At 41.5% G+C, this 17,186-nt stretch overlaps 2 protein-coding genes across 2 annotated transcripts; both read right to left on the reverse strand.

Moving 5' to 3' along the window:
- Window positions 1-213: 213 nt before the first annotated feature.
- LOC103977051 (probable RNA 3'-terminal phosphate cyclase-like protein) lies at window positions 214-5,318 on the reverse strand. The gene is made up of 6 exons (XM_009392453.3): window positions 5,040-5,318; window positions 4,756-4,905; window positions 4,116-4,297; window positions 3,857-4,032; window positions 1,109-1,328; window positions 214-644 (listed from the first exon to the last, which is right to left on the reverse strand). Exons 1-6 carry the CDS (start codon window positions 5,242-5,244, stop codon window positions 435-437), a joined length of 1,143 nt encoding a protein of 380 aa, XP_009390728.2. The 5' UTR covers window positions 5,245-5,318; the 3' UTR covers window positions 214-434.
- A 137-nt stretch (window positions 5,319-5,455) lies between these two features.
- On the reverse strand, window positions 5,456-10,749 carry LOC135606842 (uncharacterized). Its single transcript, XM_065098148.1, has one exon. It carries the CDS (start codon window positions 10,485-10,487, stop codon window positions 8,058-8,060), a length of 2,430 nt encoding a protein of 809 aa, XP_064954220.1. The 5' UTR covers window positions 10,488-10,749; the 3' UTR covers window positions 5,456-8,057.
- Between the last annotated feature and the right edge of the window lie 6,437 nt (window positions 10,750-17,186).

Raw genomic sequence — 17,186 nt, forward strand, 5'->3', positions numbered from 1 at the left:
TTTGTAATCTCAACTTTGGAGATCGATGTTCAAGCGAATTCAGAAGTAATCATGTAAGTCCGACTATAATTCGATTCGAACCGAAATCAAATCGAATTAGAATTATCGGTTCGACGGTTGCTGAATTCTGAAACAGGAATCAATGTTTTTGGTTTAGTTTCAAATCAATCAATCAAAATTTTTTTTATTATAAAAAAATAAACAATCATATACTTCTTCAAACAATGAATTCATCCTTTCAACGGTTAAAAAGATAACTAAATCAAACTATTAGGAAATAAATTACAAAATCAACCCACAAAAAATCTCACAGAAAAGATCAGCCTGCTGTGCTGGGTGTAGTGATCACTCGAATATAATTTCATCAAACTACTAATCCCAGAGGATATGATAATACATGTCTGGAGACAACCAAAGCTTACGCTATCCACAGCTTACGCTATCTTTCTTGAAAGATTCTTCAACCCACATCCAACGCATTTCAGTATGACCGTGTTCGTAGTTGGATCAGGCTTTATAACAAATTTGACACCAAGAAAATCTCTGATATTTCTAAGAGTCTCTATCCCGTATGGTGTTAGCTTCCCGACACGAACCTTGGATACATCTGGGGGGCATAGAGCACAGAGGAGAAAGAGCAAGCCCTGGAAACATTTCAAAAGCCACGTGAGTACATTGTGGGAATCAAGAGAATGCAATGCTGGGAATACCTAAAGCTGAACGGTAGCATGTTCTACCAAAGCTTTGACATGAGTTTGCAGGACGGTTTTGAGTAAAGAAATGACAATCTACGCCTGAAAAACAATCACATGATAATTTTGGCCAAAATATGATGGTATATTTTTGGTTGATTATTTTAACATCAGTTCTCTTTAGTATTTTTGCAGCATATAAACCCCAAATAATTTAATATCATCTAATTCACCTTCACACGAGCTGCAAGCTTTTACTTGGCCGCCTAGGGGACTTTCTATCAGGTAACACAACACAATTGCAACTATCTACACATTGATTCTTAAGTATTTCCATGTTTATGAACTTCAAATCTACTGCACATGCCATCAACCATTTTCATTATGAAGAGATATCAAGAAGTGTAACAGCAAACCTGGTGTGTTGAATCAACTACACCCCCTTGCTCTATCTCCCCAAGTAACATCGAAGCAGCTTGGACACCAACATCCTCAGGAGGCAACATCTCTGGCTTCTCCTCAGAATCTTCCATGACATCTGTCTCGTCAGCTTTAGGATAGCTTATTGCAACGTCTGTAGAAATCAAGCAGCCTGAAGTAGTTTCTGCAACTAATGATAAGCCATAGCCTGGTGATCTGCCATGTGGTGGAGCCATTTGTCAAAGCAGAATTCAATTAAATATCATATATTTATATGCTAAACAACACAAAGAAATGGAACTTCAGAAATTGTGTGTTTATAAATTCAGGCTTAAGGAGCCGAATAGAGTTCCAACCAGTGGTAGACCAAAAGATAGTTACTTGGAGTGGGCAAGAATATGAATTCATGACATGACAAGACCAACATGAAGCAAATAAGAGCTTCGCAGGTGCAGATTGTTCTCATATAGGTAGCTGTATTAATCAGGTTGACATAATAAACATGCCCAATAGAGGGGCCAGACTTGGTTTTAGGAACTTGGCCTGACTAACCTGCAATGACTATTTTATAATCAAGTTGACATGTTAAATAAATCATCATCAGTGTTGATTGTCAACAGTGTCATTTTGGATTGTATAAACATATCAAATTTTGTCATAGCAGGTTAATCATGTTGAACTACTTTATTCGAGTCAAGTTGAGAATAAGCTTTCTGTAACAACTTTAATCAGGTCCAATTGGTACATTGATGGGCAAGTAGATTAAGTCTAATTAATGGCCTACAACAATTAATTAGTTGGTTTGGGAATGACAACTTATTCCACTACAAGCAACTCAAGCCACTCATCAGACTCAACCAAAATCTCAATTGATAGGTAATTAACCAACACTACAATTCTCAGAAGATCTTATTCTTTTCAACAGAATCAATCTCAAACGTGTCTAGAAGTATCCATAACAAGACCGTAATTGTTCACAGGTTTTTCAAGTTATACCAGGATATAACCAAATTAAATAGCAAACCAATCATTTTGAGATCAAAATTAAGTAACATTTATTAGCTATTAATACTAACTACAGTATAGTTGAATGAGACAAAGAAACTAGAGGTATCTTATGACAATCTAAAATAGAAATTTTACAACACTCAAAGTTCTCATATATTAGAAATTATTAACACTTTATAGAGATTTGGTGACTGCCAATAGGGATCCAAAATTAAACTTGGTCTCCCTACAAACTGGGATCCTGATGAACTGTCAAAACTAAATTCCTACAAATCAGACATGCAGGTGATACATGAGTTTTCAAAGCTTTTTCCACCTCTTTGCTATTTTTGGCTACATATTCCCAATAATCATATCATAGACACATTGATACAATGGACTCACAAAATGGGAAGAGACCATATTTACGTATGTTAAAAGGGAAAATAGAATCCTATTCACATCTGACTCATAATAAAATACGTATTAGGTATTCTTGATGTTGGTGCTCAAGATTCCAACAAAATTACATATTAGCAAATGTAAATATGAGAAATTTCTCTTCATGAATTGCATGGAATTTTCATCACAGCTAGTGATTTCAGGCATGTGCTTTAGATGCATAATCACTATATATACATATTGTTTTTGATGCATGAGCTTTTGTTTACTTGCAGGCATGGTTTGCAATACCATACCGTACCGCTCGGTACGGGTGATACATATAGGTCCGATAGAAGACCGGTATAAGTGATATATCAGTACATCTTAGTGTATCATGTGTCGGTACACTCGGTATGAACTGTATCAACAACTGATCAGTACACCGGTATGGTACGGAATTCAAAACCTTACTTGCAGGTAACTATGAGCTTACAATTTCAAGAATCTAGAGCTCACATAATTAGCTCACGATGAAAGAAATTGGAGAAAATTTCTGAGTCTTTCATTGGTTAATATCTATTATTATATGATTTCCTGAATGCATTTAGTTCATGTTAAGGATAAGTTTGTCATAGATGGTTTAATCGATAAGAAATCCTAAAATTAAATGTTATAAATTTAACCATGCCGGAGCAATGTATTTCATAGAATTTGGACTATAATATATGGATAAGCAAGGTTCCCATTATTTTGTTCGTTATGAGAAATAACTCAGCTATGCTGTAGCATCTCTATTAGTTTTAACTTTTAAGTTCCACATAAAGCATTACTAACTCAAACAAATCATATGAGGCCATATATGCTTTTTAATATGATCAATTAAGATGGAAAATTTCTATTAAATCTTTAAGGTCTGTTATACAAAACAAAAATGAAAAAATAGATACCCGTCCTTCACTTTGATAGGATTTGCACTGCCATCTGCACAACAAAAATGCATCTCTGCTACTTATTTTACTGGGCCATTTAACTACCAACCTTAGGCAATGGTTCAACCTGAACTAAGCCCCCTGCTCTATAGCCATATATTTTTTATTTTTTTAATAACATGACATGCGTATGTTTGTACAAAAATATAGCATGTACCAGAATTATGCATCTAAAGGCATCCTATCATAATAAAGAAAATACAGAATTAGTATTTTCTCTTTAAATAGGAATATGGAAAATATGTTGCATATAATACACCATCCTGAAGAAAGAATGTCATATATGGCTAAGATAATTCACCAAAGTATTAGAGGAAACCAGTATGATCATGTACCGGACAAAACAAATTCATAGACAAGGACTGGTTGATATCTAAGCTGTACCTTCCACCAGCTGGACCAGATCTGTGGTCCGTAAAGATATGAACATCAGGAATGAAGCGATTGAAGACTCCACGAGCTGCATATATCATACGATTTGCAATCTGCGGAGATACTCGTGTCGAGAATGTCACCCCTCTAATGCTCTTAACCATTCCTTCATCAACCCAATGGGCTGCCTGCAAGTACCAGTTTAATTCAAACATAACCAGCAAAAGAACCAAAATTTTACTTCTACAAGCAAGAAACAAAGGGAACTCACGGTCAAGCTGTTTGGTACAATCGGAACCCCCAGAACAACCTCCCCACCACCAAGAGGAGGAGCCCCCCGGCTCTCAATTTTCAACTCCAGTCCTTCTAAAGGGACACCAAAACGCTTGAGCATATGCAATGTTGTTGTCCGAAAGGTATCAACAGATGGATCCTTAGAATCATTTGTGATCCCTGAAATGGAAGCATTATATTGCTTTTTTTTTCCAAAATGCATGAATTAAATATCATTAGACATAACGACACTACTAGCAGCTGATTGTTTACCCATGTTTGAAAATGTTGCACCTTTTTTGTTGAAAACGAAAAAGAAAATTCAATCTATTAACTAGCAGATGTATAGCCGCTTTTGGCCACCACAATTAGCCAATTTCTTTATCCACGATAGTTTCAGGAATATAGAAGTTTCGGCTTGGCAGTTATTCTTTCGTCCGTGATCTTGATCACAGAAATTGGGGAACTTCAGCAATAGGAGAGCCAGTGATGATTCGATATGCAAGAGATGTTCATGTCGGCATACAGTTGGATTCAGCAGATGTAGGAAGTTGCAAAACAAGATCACAAATACTTTTCAACTCAACAACACGAAGAAATACCTCAAACAAAAGAAAGAAAGTAAGAAGGGGTGAAACCTTTGAGCCTAATTGAGAGGGGCTTCTTGCCAAACAGGCCGATCAAGATCAGCGGCTCGAGGAAGTATCCCATGGAGCGGTTGAGACCACAGTCATGCACTAAATACTTCCCTCCCATAAGAACTCCCGGCTTATACCTCAGTTTCGTCCCTGCACAAACCAAACCCTAGCAGATTGGTAAGCGATCCCCACCCAAACTCGTACAGATAAAAGGGGAAGCACAGAAATCGTCACTCAGAATCCAAACTTCTTAAGCTGATAAAGCAGGGTTTCGGCGCACGAACCGGTCTCGTTGATCTCAACGGTGCAGTCGTCGGAGACCTTTTCGATGAGGCGGAGGAGGGAAACCTCGTGAGGCCGGAGCCCCGGCGAGGTGTCGTCCGAGCGAATATCCTCCACGAGGATCGGGGTCGAGGAAAGCGTCGAAAGGAGGAGACGCTGCCGGAACTGGCGGCTCCCCTTCAGCCTGACATACGACGTCTTCCCCATCGCCGAACTCGTCCTCCTCTCTTCCGCCGCTCTTTCCCCGCTAAACCCTGCAAACCCTAATATTCATACTTTTCCCACCCCGTATCCAACTCGACCAGATAACCCAGAGGAGGGGGCCCAGCAAGTCTCATAACTAAGAGCCAATCATACGGCAGGTAGCGCCCCGGATGAACTATAAACATAATTAAAGTGGTCAGGCCAGGCCTGCCACTTAAACGGGTCCAAGTGAGTCCAATCTAAACCCAAACCGTAAAGACCCAACTGGACTGATAGACTCCAACTGGGTTGGGCTTGGGTTTGGAAATTATGATCCGACTAAGGGGTTAAGTAAGAGCACAATCTCAGCCTCATAAACCCGACCCGACATCTGACTAATTTAGATCCGACTCCAAAATCCGAACGCTAAACCGGTTGGTTATTGGAAGAACCAACCCGACCAAATCGACCCCATGCGAACCGGGTTCAAATCTTGCCCTCTTCTTCCATCATTTACCTTTGTGGCTGTCTGCAGTGGCTACTGGCAGACCGGTGGATTCGGGCACTCATACATTAAGATTCGTTGCAGCTTTTTGAACAGTGGGTTAGCAGAAATTAGTCAGCTTTGTTATGTCCTGCCAACTGCTACGCTGTGGTGTAATACTACTAATCAAAAAGTTGAGCTTCTGATGCCTGCAGTAACAGGATTTTGCTTGTTCTGAATGCCTGCAAGAGGAAAGCATATGGACTCAGATCAAATTTGTTTGGTGGAATGCATGTCTCAGGCACAACTGATGGATGGAGAGGCTGGAAGAAAACAGGGGGACCTCTGATCACTTTCTCAGCACAAAGCACTCCATGGGGGAAAAGCTGCTAAAGATAATGATGGTGTCAGCAAGCAGTGAGAGTTGTGGAAGAGGAAGAAATAATGGTTTCCTATGTCACTTTCTAATCATGCTTGCCAGTCTCCTCCAGTTATCCCCTGCCCTCTTTCTCTTCTCCCCACCTCTTGCTCTTTTCTCTTTGTGAAGTGGCAAGCAGGAGGGCAGCCTCCGGCCCTCTAAGTGGATCAGTACTTCATGCATGGTTTTGAACTACTTGGTAATTAGATTCTTTAAACACTTAGAAAGCACTGAAATTTTTATCCACAAATTGCCACCAGTAGTGTTCAACATAATTCCTAGTAGTTAGATTCTCATTCAAGCATGCCAAATCACATCCAGGTGACCAACATACAAGCTTATGACAATAGTTCATTCCTGCAAATCTAATAAGAGTTCTCTATATATACCCTTGTCATCAAACCAATGTAATAAGATATCATGAAACCAATGGTAGCTCTGTGATTAGATTTTTCTTTACTGTTAGTACTTCCAAAAAACATAAATATGATTGATATATGAAAAATTGCTGTTGGGAGCTAAGCAAAGCAATAGAGAGTCTTATGTGAAAACTTCAATGACTGTACTATGAGAGCTAAGCTCGCCTGAAGATAATTGGTAGAAGCTTTAGGATTATTCTGCAAGTTCAAGCTAACCTTGCAATTCTCAACCATCTTGTTCAAGTTGTTTGGCTTAGAATTGAACTTGTTGAGGTTGTCTCTTTGGTTTCATATCGATCCATACAACAGAACTGCTTTAACATATGAAGAAATGACTTTCACCAATGCAATTACAAGATTCTTCGAATTGCACAAAAGTTCCTTGTGAGTTTCTAGTTGGCTGAATAAGAAAACTCCAAAACTAAATTGATCCAAAAATGTTAAGACAATTATCCATGAATTTGAAACATATATATGGTCATGCAAAATATAATGATTTAAACTGAGAACACAAACAGGAACAAGACCAAGCATATTTCCAAACACATAATTAGCCACTTGCTTAGAAGAGTCATAGAACACATCCTAAATGCCGGTAAAAGGGTATCACTTCAAAGTACAGATTATCGCTATCATGAAAAGCAAATAAGGTACAAAACATGTTTCGCCTGACTATTAAACATTCCTTCGGAAATTTCATTCACTTTTACCGGCATGAGACTAACAAAATGAGAAGAACAAAATGAGAAGCTCCAAGATCCCTCAGTAGAACTAAGAAACCACAAACTACAAAGAAATTGATGAAAGTATATGTCCAAACATGTAATCTGCCACTTGCTTAAAAGAGTCAATAGAACACATCCCGAAATTTTCTTTAGCAGCAAGGCGATTAGTATAAAAATATAAATCGTATCACCGTCATGATAAGCATAAAAGATCTAAGATGTGTTTCACTTTATTGCTAAACATTCCTTTAGAAAATTTATTCACTTTTACCGGAATCAGACTAACGATACGAGAAGCTCTAAGATCATCAGTAAAACTAAACCAGTAAATGTAAACAAATGAAAACCACAAACTACTAAGAAATTGACAAAAGTAAATGTCCTGACACATGATTAGCCACTGCCTTAAGAGTTAATAGCACACATGCCGAATTTTCTTTTTCTGAAAGGGGATACCTACAAAATATGCTTCTTATCCCTGTCATAAAAGGCATATAAGGATAATGAGATGTGTTTCACTTGATTGCTAAATATTCTTTTAGAAATTTTATTCACTTTTACCAGCATGAGACTAATCCCAGAGTCAAATTAGAACAGTAAGTTTAAACAAAAATTTGCAGTTGCCACACAAGACCTCCATTAGAATAACAAACCGAGATTGTCATTTTTATTGTACAGGCAACAAAGCAACACTAACACAAAGAAGTTGAACGATGTTTTGCACAATAGTTAGTGGTGTTCTTACCTTGTCGAAGATCCAGACAAAACCATTTAAATTGTTTGTTATCAGCTCAGAATCCAATTCCGGTGGCCCCAATGGGCTGATGCCGGTCCTTCCAAAAACAAGCATCCGGAGCCAGCCTCACCGACGACCTCATTGGCTCCGACTTGCATCGTGTCAGCACAAACGGCCCATATGCCAGAGCTTGAGCGGGTGTTTGCAGCACAGAAACTTTGCCTCTCAGCTTCTTCTCTGCATCCACCATAGTGGGCAATGCTGGTGGTGGAGGTGGTGGATGCCAAGGTGCCTCTCTCATGGGTGCAACCGTTTCATTCTTCTCACTGCTTTTATCTGTGCTCTTCTTGCTTGATTCACCTTTGGTTCCATCACTCACCTTGGCACCACCGGTGCTGGTGGTATCGGTGATGATGGTAGCGGCGGCTTTGGAAGAGAGATGAGTCCGGTTGTTAGGGTGGTGGCGATGCCACTCAAGGAAGTCTGTGCTACAGACCCAAGTTTCTTTTGAAACCTCCATCGACAACTTCGGCTCATACATCATTAATAGAAGGCAGTCGGGCAACTCTGTGCTCGTTTTCTCCTCCTTTCTCTTTTCCCTTGCTTCACTTTCTACTCCATGTTGTTGTCTGTCTCCATCGTCATCATCTTTAACTTCTTCTTGATCCATTCTATGCATGTTTTGAACCTCAACAGTGTCATTTGGTCCTGTCTCCTCTGCCCAGCTATCTTCTTTGGTCTCCGTTTCTTCGTCATTTGCTTCCTTTTCTAGTTTCAGACCATCTTTCTCAATGGAGAAGCTCCATCTTCCCTTCCCTTCTGTAGAGAAGCTCGCCCTCCTTACTTCTTTTTCACTACTCAAGCTGGGTCTACTCGCCTCCCTCTCAGTGGAGAAGCTATGCCGCCGCCGCCTGTCCCTCTCCCTCGAAGCAGAGCTGCGCTTCCTTCCTCCATCTCTTGCCCTGGAAATGCACCTATTCAATCTCTCCTCCTTGTCTGCTGTGGATGAGCAGCTGCTGGATCTCCTTGCTTTTTCCTCCCTATCCTCCGGCCGAGTCTCATTGTCATAATCCTTTTCATCTGGTTTTTCTTCCAACTTAACTTTATCTGCTTCAGCTGCCGCAACTTCTAGCTCTTCTGGATCAACTCCTGTGTTTGCATTCACTTCAGCAAGCTCAGCTGCAGCCCCTTCTTTTAGGTCCTCATCCTTATTTTGTTTCTCTTGATCTAGATTCACCTGCACCTCCTCTTCCTTTGTCTCTATTTTCTCACATGCTTGAGTTGGTTCTTCTGCCGAAACCACTGCTTGAAGGCTTCCTTCTACCACTCCCTCCTCCTGATCCACTTGCTCCGTTTCAGTGTCTTCTTTATCCCTCTCTCCCTGTGTTCCTTCGTCAGACTCTCGGCATTGATCTGTGTCCTCATCACGACTATCTTCCTCCTCTTCTCCTCCCTCCTCGACGCGCACCTGCACGGCCTGCGAATCCCAGAAACGGCTAGTTAGGGCTGCCATTTTGACCGGATCAGATCTGCATCTCATCAGCAGCAGAGCATTCTTCGGGGGAATGCAAATGCTGACCCTTGCTTCCACCTCCTCCTCCTCCTCCTCCTCTTCCTCCTTCCCTTTCTTCACCACCATCACCACCTCTTCTCTCTTCTCCATCTCCGCTACCAACCCCAAGTCTTCTCTCCTTACCCACTCCTTTGTCACCGTTCCCATCTCTCTGTCCCTTTTATTTTCGGCTGCCACGCCCATGTCCTCTCGTCTCTTACCCTCCGGGGCCGCCATCAACCACCTAGCGAATGCTGCCCCGCAGGAGCTCGACCGCTTCTCGCAGCATTCTCCTTCGGTTGCGTCGCCCGATCTCGACGCAGAAGAGGAGGAACAGAGGGACCTTCCACCACAAGGGGAGAAGCAGTTGAACTCCGACCCGAATGCCCTCAGCGCCTCGCAGATGCTCATCGGGAGCTGATGCACCCACCTCTGATTCCTGCTCGGCAAGCGCTCTCGAGGTCCGCTGGCGTCCTCCGTCCTCCGAAAGCTCGCCTCCCTCCGGCTCCCCCTCACGGAACGCGATCGCATCACCGAGGCCTTCTTCCTCTTTTTGCTCTTCACCCGCACCTGACCGATGCAAGTGACCTTGGGGGAGGACGGCTCCGCCGCCTCAAAGGCGACGCCTTTCCGCCTCCCGCCGACGACCGCGGGGAACATCGGGGACTGGCCGCCCTTGACGCTGCCGCTGCTCCGGAGGCGGCGGCTGAGGGAGGCGGAAAGGGACGGCGCCGCCGCCGAGGGGTCGCGGCTGCGGCCGGGGCTGGGGAGCGACTTGAAGGAGGTCGTGCGCATCACGGCAGCGGAGGAAGAAGAGGCGGCGGCGGCGGAGCGGCGGGCAGTAAAGCAGAAGAAGAGATCGCCACCGCCGGTTCGGTGGTGGGAGTGTGGTCGGCCGACTCCGCAAAAGGAAGGCTTCTTCTTCCGCCTCATCTAACTGCTACACTTCCATTCCACAGAGCACAAGACGAGCCGCCGTCTGCTTGGGAGTGAGAGTGGTGCTAAAGAAAGATGAAAGCAACAATAAAATAAGAGGACAAGCACAACAAATGTAGGTTTGCTTTTCTGTGCTTGTGCATGAGACTGGGAGTTGACAGCGAGGTGGCTTCAGATGTAGACCTTAAAAACAGTGGTAGCACACTGCAACAGTGCGCTGTTTGGTGTCCACCCCTCATCTATATAGCAAGAACGACATCAGGGAAAGACCCCTTTCTTGGTGATGAGTGATGGATAGCATGACTGCAGGCTTTGAGTTCCGAGAAAGCTTGTCATTAGGCATTTTGGCCAAACTATGCTATGAGTAGGATCATTAACTTTAGCACATTAAAATATAGAGGCAATTTTTGTTTTTTTGCTCTTCTTGAAAGTTGATTTTTTTTTTTTTTTTCTAAGGATGCCTCTTTTTTTTTTTTTAATAGATATAGTGCTTGTCTTTGTCATTTATCATTGTTATCGCTACCTATGTTAATCTGATCCCATAATTATCTTGTTCATCGCTCTCAAGCATGTTATCGTGCTATCAATATACTCTTATTTAATAGCGACAATAAAAATGTAAGGATGATGAGAGTATGAACTTCACGATAGAACCTTAGCGACGCTTCAACAACTACAAATAAGGATGATGGTGGAGGCGATGAGTGCAACAAAAATAATGGATGAGGATGTGACGATAATAACAAACGAGAACGAGGGCATAAGGCAAAAAACCACAAAAAAATCCTTAAAGCGTATTATTATTTTCTAGTAGACCTAAAAAGATCGAGGCATGATATTATTGTTTCTAGTAGACCTAATTCAATGGACTTATAAATCCTTGATTTTTCTACTAAATATTATTTATTAATTTCATCGCATCTCAAACGATCATCCTATTTTTCAATGACGACATGGCTTCTCACGTTGCTGATGATGGATCCAAATGCTCCCTTTTAACTATGACTGGTGGACACAAAAAGCAGCAGCAGAAACATTCATATCGGGCACCAAAATGCATAGACTGTGAACTGGGAGCACAAACAACCCAGCGAAGGAGACGCTCAATGTCCCCTGATCACCTTAATAATCTAGTTCCAGTGACTCAGTGCAGAATTCAACATCCCTCATTCTCTCTCTCTCTCTCTCTCTCTCTCCATATCATTTGATGAGATATGACAGCATGGACATCATTGTTTGAAGTAAGAACTTGGTGGAAGGAGATGATTTCCAACAATGTAGTCAAATCCACACAAAATGAGATCTACTATAAACAATGAACATAAAAGAAGAAGGTTGAAGCTCCGAGAGAAGCAGCTCCCACGAATTCCAACACCACCTGCGGCCGATCCAACAAATGCACAACAGCAGCTCCAGATTTAGACTGCAGAGTACAATTCACGGGCTTATATCTATCGATAACGCTAACTCGTGCAAAGGAATGCTTTCAGGTATCTATCTTCCCTCGCTTGGCCTCTCTTTCATGTACAGAGGTTTCGAGCGTCCAGATCGATCGAACTCTTCCTTTTAGGATGTGCCCCAATCCGACAGTTCAGTGATGACCATCTCTCAAGCTGATCCAAGGTCCTTTGCAGACGTTGCAGGCAGTGTGGTAGCTGTTCCAACTCATTGGACGGAAGACCAGATTAGATCAATGGATTCGATAGTAAGTATTGTAATAGAGAGTGAGAGAGAGAGATAGAGAGAGAGAGAGAGTGAGGGTCACATGGGGAGCGTGCCATGAGGAAAGGAGCAGCAGAAAGATCCAAAAAGGCTGTATGCCTGAGGCCTGGCACATGAGGAGGAGGGAGGGAGGGAGGGAGGGAGGGAGGGGATGCTAATGATCTCACCAATATATTAACGAGAGAGATCGTTTAGCAGTGCCAGCTTTCAGTATTGGGATGTAAAGGCAGCAGACGCAACAATAAGGTTCTCGCCATTCCGATGAGGTCTGACCACATGAATCACGAGCCTCTTGCAGAAGAGAAGTGCTCTCCCATCCGTATCAGTCCCCGAGCTGTTCCTGCTGCGGCTCGAGCAAGTGGGAGGCTGGGGGTTGGGAACGGCATGCCCTTTCCGGGTTACGCTGTTCATTGATGGTCCTGCAGCGATCACTCTCCCCTCCCTCCGCGCACGTCAGCTTCGCGTTCTTCGAGGCGAGGCAGGCCCAGGCGGGGTAAGTGGCGTCCTCCTCCTCCGCCTCCCTGAAAGCTACAGAACACTGCCTGCGGCTTTTGCCGAGCTTAACCACTGGCTGCTGGAGTTGGGCATGGACGCCCATCTGTGTGACTTGGTCTTTTTGCTGACAAAACGCCAACTCTTGTACGTTTGCGAGCAGGACAGCACTCGGGATTCGGTCGGACAATCCCTGGAAGTATTTTGTTCATGCACTCAAACATCAGAATCAATATCATTAAACCATATAAATAATATCAATATTTTATTGTGCCATACTGTTCGGGTCCCATCATTTGTGCTGATCGGGCAGCCACGTGATGAGTTATGATTGGGGAATAAACTTTTTATCTTATCCTATAACTTATTTTTCATATCAAATATTATCTTTTTGTTTAAAAACAAAAATAAAATGATCAAATAAGGGCAAAAACATATTTCTAAATTAGAAAAACTCGGACCGTCATCTGTTGGGCCGAGGCCCACGTCGCAGCTATACCCTCTTAATCCTTTGCCTCCGCACTCGCGCGCTCATCTCGATTTGCCCTCTTCCTCCAAAAGCTAATCAAAGCCCACTGCCAAGTATACAGATGGAGGAATCAAACACAAACCCTCATCTCCTCCTCCTCCCGAGAAGAGTGGCTCCGCTGCCTCCTGTCGCCGTCTCCCAGGAACGCCTCCGCCAGATCCAACCCTCCTGCTCCTAACCCTAACCCTAACATTTACTCACCTTGCTTCGCTGGGGCTGGGTAGAACGCTGCGTCTGGTGTACTGCGACGAGCCCCGGATGTACCCGGGGGCTTTTGCCGCGTTCCAGCTCGCCAGGTGCCCTCCATCAGGTTCTTGCTCTTCTTCTCCCCTTTCTTCATGACATTTTGGTTGATTTCGTTGGTGATATGTTTGGTCTCGAAATGTATCGCATATGATACACATTCTGGGGCTGTTGGGGGATCAATACACGATAAATAGAAACGTGGTTGGATCTCACTTAACCTGTGTGGAGTCCTGACTGATTGGAGCTAGTTGGGGTCAGTATACATGTTATGTTGGTTTGGGTTCCAGAGAACAATTCTGAAGTCGTTCAATCAAGAAAAAGATACAGAATAATTGGTAGTTCCAACTTGATATCGCTCGACGCTGTTGTAGGTTCCATCTCTTATTATTCGTCATACCCATTAATAATCTTCGTGAAGTGTCTGAAGTGACGTCTGATTCAAATCTTTTTTATAGGATCCATACTACGTTCAGGTATTCTCTTGCTATTTACCTACAACATCCATACAGTCTCCTTAGCTGTTATTTCGTAAAGCCTGTTCATCTATAATCAGGTACATATATTTGTTCTAAGTTGAAGTTTATCAAAGTCATGGAGAACATGGATTATATAAGTTGGAGATTTTATGCGTTTATCTCATCATCTTTAACTTACACCAAAGAAGTTATCAACATAGCTTTCAGTTAATTATTTAGTGAATTGTTCTTTTGATGTATCTACTCTTTTATCTCCTTCGCATGGGTGGTATAGATGCAGCTGCACTTGATTGCTTATTTCTTGTTGCTGAGATGACTAAACGTATTTAGTGAATTGTTCTATGACATCTGAACTTGATTAATTTTCACCAATGTTTGTTTGGCTTTTGAGGGTGATTATGCTTATCAAACTAAACAGATGGTTGTCTTAGAAATTAAAATTGTTCAAGTTTTTTAAAATTGAAAGGTGAAAAACCATACCTGAAAAATGAGAAGTCTCATGGAAAATAAAATCAAATTTAAGTTCAAATCTTGAAAGATGAGGTCTTTTAGAGAAAAGAGATGCATCTTCGATACACTGTGGTTGATGTATCATCGAGCCAATGTAAGGCTGTATGTTGTATCATGGGCGAGTCAAGATGTTGGGAAACAAGGTGATAGGAAATAAGGTAATAGTAAAATGAAACAAGGTGATAAGAAATAAGATGATAGGAAACAAGCTGGTAAGAAATAAGGTTATAGGAATTGAGTTGACATGAGTTGAGAGAGATGAAATAAGTTGAATTGCACATAGTGCTGTAGTAGTAATTTTTTTTTTTTTGTTCATACTCTTCGTCTTAGTTTCACAACTCCATTTCTCTCCCTATCCCTTCAAAGTAAAAAAATGTTATTAGATTCACTTAAACTATAGCATTTTGGTACGCCTTTAAACCAGATGTCTTAGATTGATGTAAGAGATTTATGAAATACGATACATTCCAAATGAAGATTTTTCGAGATTCTCTGGATGTGTGAGATATTCAAAATAGAAATCCTGAACTAGATCTAGAAGAAGACAAAATGGATAGAGAAGGAAACATAACTCAAAGATAAAAAAAGGGAGAAGTTTTGTTTATAATTTATGAAGGACCAAAATATACAATATTCGAGATTATTTCTCTAAAACATTAAGAGAGGCTTGAGAAATACAAAAAGAATTTGATGGGTTGGTTAAAGCAAAAAAAAAAAAAAAAAAAAGAAGATCCGTTACCAAGCTTTATGACCTTTTAAAAAGACTATAGCAAGGTACTTCAATGTCTATCTCCGACCATTTCTCAAAAATCAATTTTATTATTCACAAAATAAAAATAAATGACTAAGGAGTAATGAAAAAAATGTAAGATTTTTGGATCCAAAGTTGGGTTTTGTAGGTGCACCAAAGATCTAAACCAAATGTTGGTAGAACAACTAATGAGATCTGTTTAAGTTCATGAACAAAGATGCAAAAAGAGAAGATAAATCATGGAACAAATATTGGAAATCGACTTCACACTTGAGAATAAAAGTGAACAACAAAGAGAGATATATCATGGACAGAAAGGAAAAGTGGCCGATGACAGGCCACTCATGAATCACAAAATAACTAAAATGATGGAGAATATTCTAACCAAAGAGGTCGAGTATATGGTTGAGACCAAGGCCATTGATGTGGTAGAAATTCAAGATGGAAGTACGATAAATTTAAAATTCAAAGTGTTGTTTTCGTAAGGTTTAACCATTATGTTTTAGAATGCTATTATAATTCTAAAAATAAAAGTGAGAAGGCAAATTTTCTTGTGAAGAAAGAAAAGAATGAAGGTAGTCAATCTATAGCAAGGTGATTTATGCATGAACTTCAAATGACCTGCGTGGCAACAAGAAACTTTTTACAAATGGATAAAAGTTATTATGATAATATTATCTTTGATGATTTATTTTAAAGACCGTTACTATTCTAAGTCATTGGTTTGCTCTCTTTGTTCTTTTCAATTTGAAAAATCTTCTTGGTTGTTTGCTTATAACAACACATGATTCACATAATTTCATTGTGTAATTAATCCTTAACAACCCCTATCACCGTATTATGCTTTCACAGAAGTTTTAATACTTCAAAATTTAAGTTCAAGAAAGATTTTATTATCTTGCTCGACTCAGAATACTATTTGGTCCATTGTGGTCGTCTCATTTTGTATGGACTCTACCTTTGTCTTAGCATTCTTTACTTTGATAAAGCTTCTCTAAACTAGTATGGTCGACGTCCAGATGCATCTTTATCTCTATCATCCTTCTTTTGTGTCTCTTGTATGGTTTGATTTACTGACCTTGTGATGCTGCTTCTTCTTCCTTAGGAGATGATGTCTGCTTCTCTTCATCATCGATTCAGATGATTTGTTGACCTTGTGACGATGCTTCTTCTGTGGGAGAGGATGTGTGCTCCTCTTGATCATCGATTCAGATGCCATGAACCTCTCAAGCGACTCGGTTCCCTGTGACTCCTTGCTTATTCATCCGGAGTAATGTGCGAACGAGGTGCTCCTCCTACAACAAGTCTACTAGGATCTGTGCCATGAGGTTCGATCCTTTGTTTGCTCCTCTTGCTTCTTCTGTTTGCCCCCCATCGATATTATTAGAGTCATTGAGTTAGCTTGAGTTGCCAAAGACTTGTAAACGTTGTGCAAGGCCGAAACACCTGTAAATGCGCAAGGGCAAAGATGACGGAATGAAACGACGAACTGTAACCGTGACAAATTTGGCTGTCATTGTAGGCAGGCTGCCATGGACTGGGACCCACGATCGTCTCATCTGTATTTTATTCTTCTCTTACTTGATAGTATATAATTTGAATTTAACTCGTCACATGCACAGGGCCACTGATCATCGTATAAGATTAACAAAATCATGATTCATCTGCCCATTATTTTTCCCCCCAACAGCTATGCATTTGTCGAGTCGTAGTACCGTTGGAAGTAACCCGTCGTGTAGTCTTCCGCCACCTCGTTAGAATAGTGGATAAGGAGGGGTGAGCCAAAACGAGTGGAGAGCGTGTCCCAGCTTTGCCCGCATCCGAACGCCACTCGTTTCACCTCTTCCTCCTCCTCCAGATAACGCTCGCATAACGCCTCTTGCTCCGCCCTTCCCCACGATTCTTCCTCCTCATGAAACTAACGATACTCTCACTCCCACTTCTTCTTCTTTCTGCCACTTGTGTATTGA

Source organism: Musa acuminata, chromosome BXJ2-3 (assembly GCF_036884655.1).
Source record: "Musa acuminata AAA Group cultivar baxijiao chromosome BXJ2-3, Cavendish_Baxijiao_AAA, whole genome shotgun sequence".
NCBI lineage: Eukaryota > Viridiplantae > Streptophyta > Magnoliopsida > Zingiberales > Musaceae > Musa > Musa acuminata.

Excerpts from the sequence above, each read along its gene's own strand:
- LOC135606842 (XM_065098148.1), bottom strand. The coding sequence starts at position 10,487 with ATGAGGCGGAAGAAGAAGCCTTCCTTTTGCGGAGTCGGCCGACCACAC.
- LOC103977051 (XM_009392453.3), bottom strand. The coding sequence starts at position 5,244 with ATGGGGAAGACGTCGTATGTCAGGCTGAAGGGGAGCCGCCAGTTCCGG. Across the intron at positions 4,298-4,755 it reads CCTCTCAATTAGGCTCAAAG|GGATCACAAATGATTCTAAG; the intron begins GTTTCACCCCTT and ends CTTCCATTTCAG. Across the intron at positions 1,329-3,856 it reads TCTGGTCCAGCTGGTGGAAG|ATCACCAGGCTATGGCTTAT; the intron begins GTACAGCTTAGA and ends ACCACATGGCAG.